The sequence below is a fragment of the Passer montanus genome, unplaced genomic scaffold (assembly GCF_014805655.1).
Source record: "Passer montanus isolate IOZ18808 unplaced genomic scaffold, ASM1480565v1 scaffold210, whole genome shotgun sequence".
Lineage (NCBI taxonomy): Eukaryota > Metazoa > Chordata > Aves > Passeriformes > Passeridae > Passer > Passer montanus.
This window is the reverse complement of record NW_024366704.1, coordinates 396,129-396,678: the sequence shown is the minus strand read 5'-3', so window position 1 is coordinate 396,678 and position 550 is coordinate 396,129. Positions and strand designations below refer to the sequence as shown.

Here is a 550-nt window from a genome sequence, read left to right as displayed (position 1 = left end):
AAAACCTCCCAGTGTGACCACGCTCTGTGCTGCCCACCCTGGCAACGTTCCCAATCCACAACCACGGACGACAATACGTGGAAGCTGCAGTGAGTGTGCAGTGTTCCAAGCTGGGAGAACAGCCCAGCAACTGCAGAAGGCCTTTGCTCTGAGGCTCACTCGACTGCTGCCCACCCTCCCCTTCTCTTCCCCAGAACAAAAAGCTCAGTCAAGAGGGCACGAGCACAAAGCAGGTGAGGAGATCAACACTCCCCAAGGCTCTGTTCTTCACCCCAGCAGTGACACACGCAGCAAGTCCCAGTACCTGGCTCCAGGATCTGCTGTGCCACACGACCAGCGTAGAGGGTCAGGGAGAAGGTGAACCTGAGGTTTGGGTGCCTGATTCCGTCCTGCACAGCATCCAAGAGATACAGCAACTGCAAGAGCCCAGCCAAAGTGAACACAACAAGAGCACCAAGACATCAATCAGCTTCTGGGACATTTCATGGGCCATACAGGTAAGAGCCCTAATTCAGCAGCCCTGAGGGTTTGGTGATGTCAGGATCAAAAC

General features: G+C 55.1%; 1 protein-coding gene across 1 annotated transcript in view; it reads right to left on the bottom strand.

The window, feature by feature from the left end:
• Positions 1 to 550, bottom strand: part of LOC120502247 (translation initiation factor IF-2-like) — a 3,060-nt gene that overhangs the window by 791 nt on the left and 1,719 nt on the right. Inside the window, exon 2 of the mRNA XM_039709494.1 lies at positions 305 to 416. Within this exon, the coding sequence (XP_039565428.1) occupies positions 305 to 416 (112 nt within the window). The remainder of the gene's footprint in view (positions 1 to 304; positions 417 to 550) is intronic.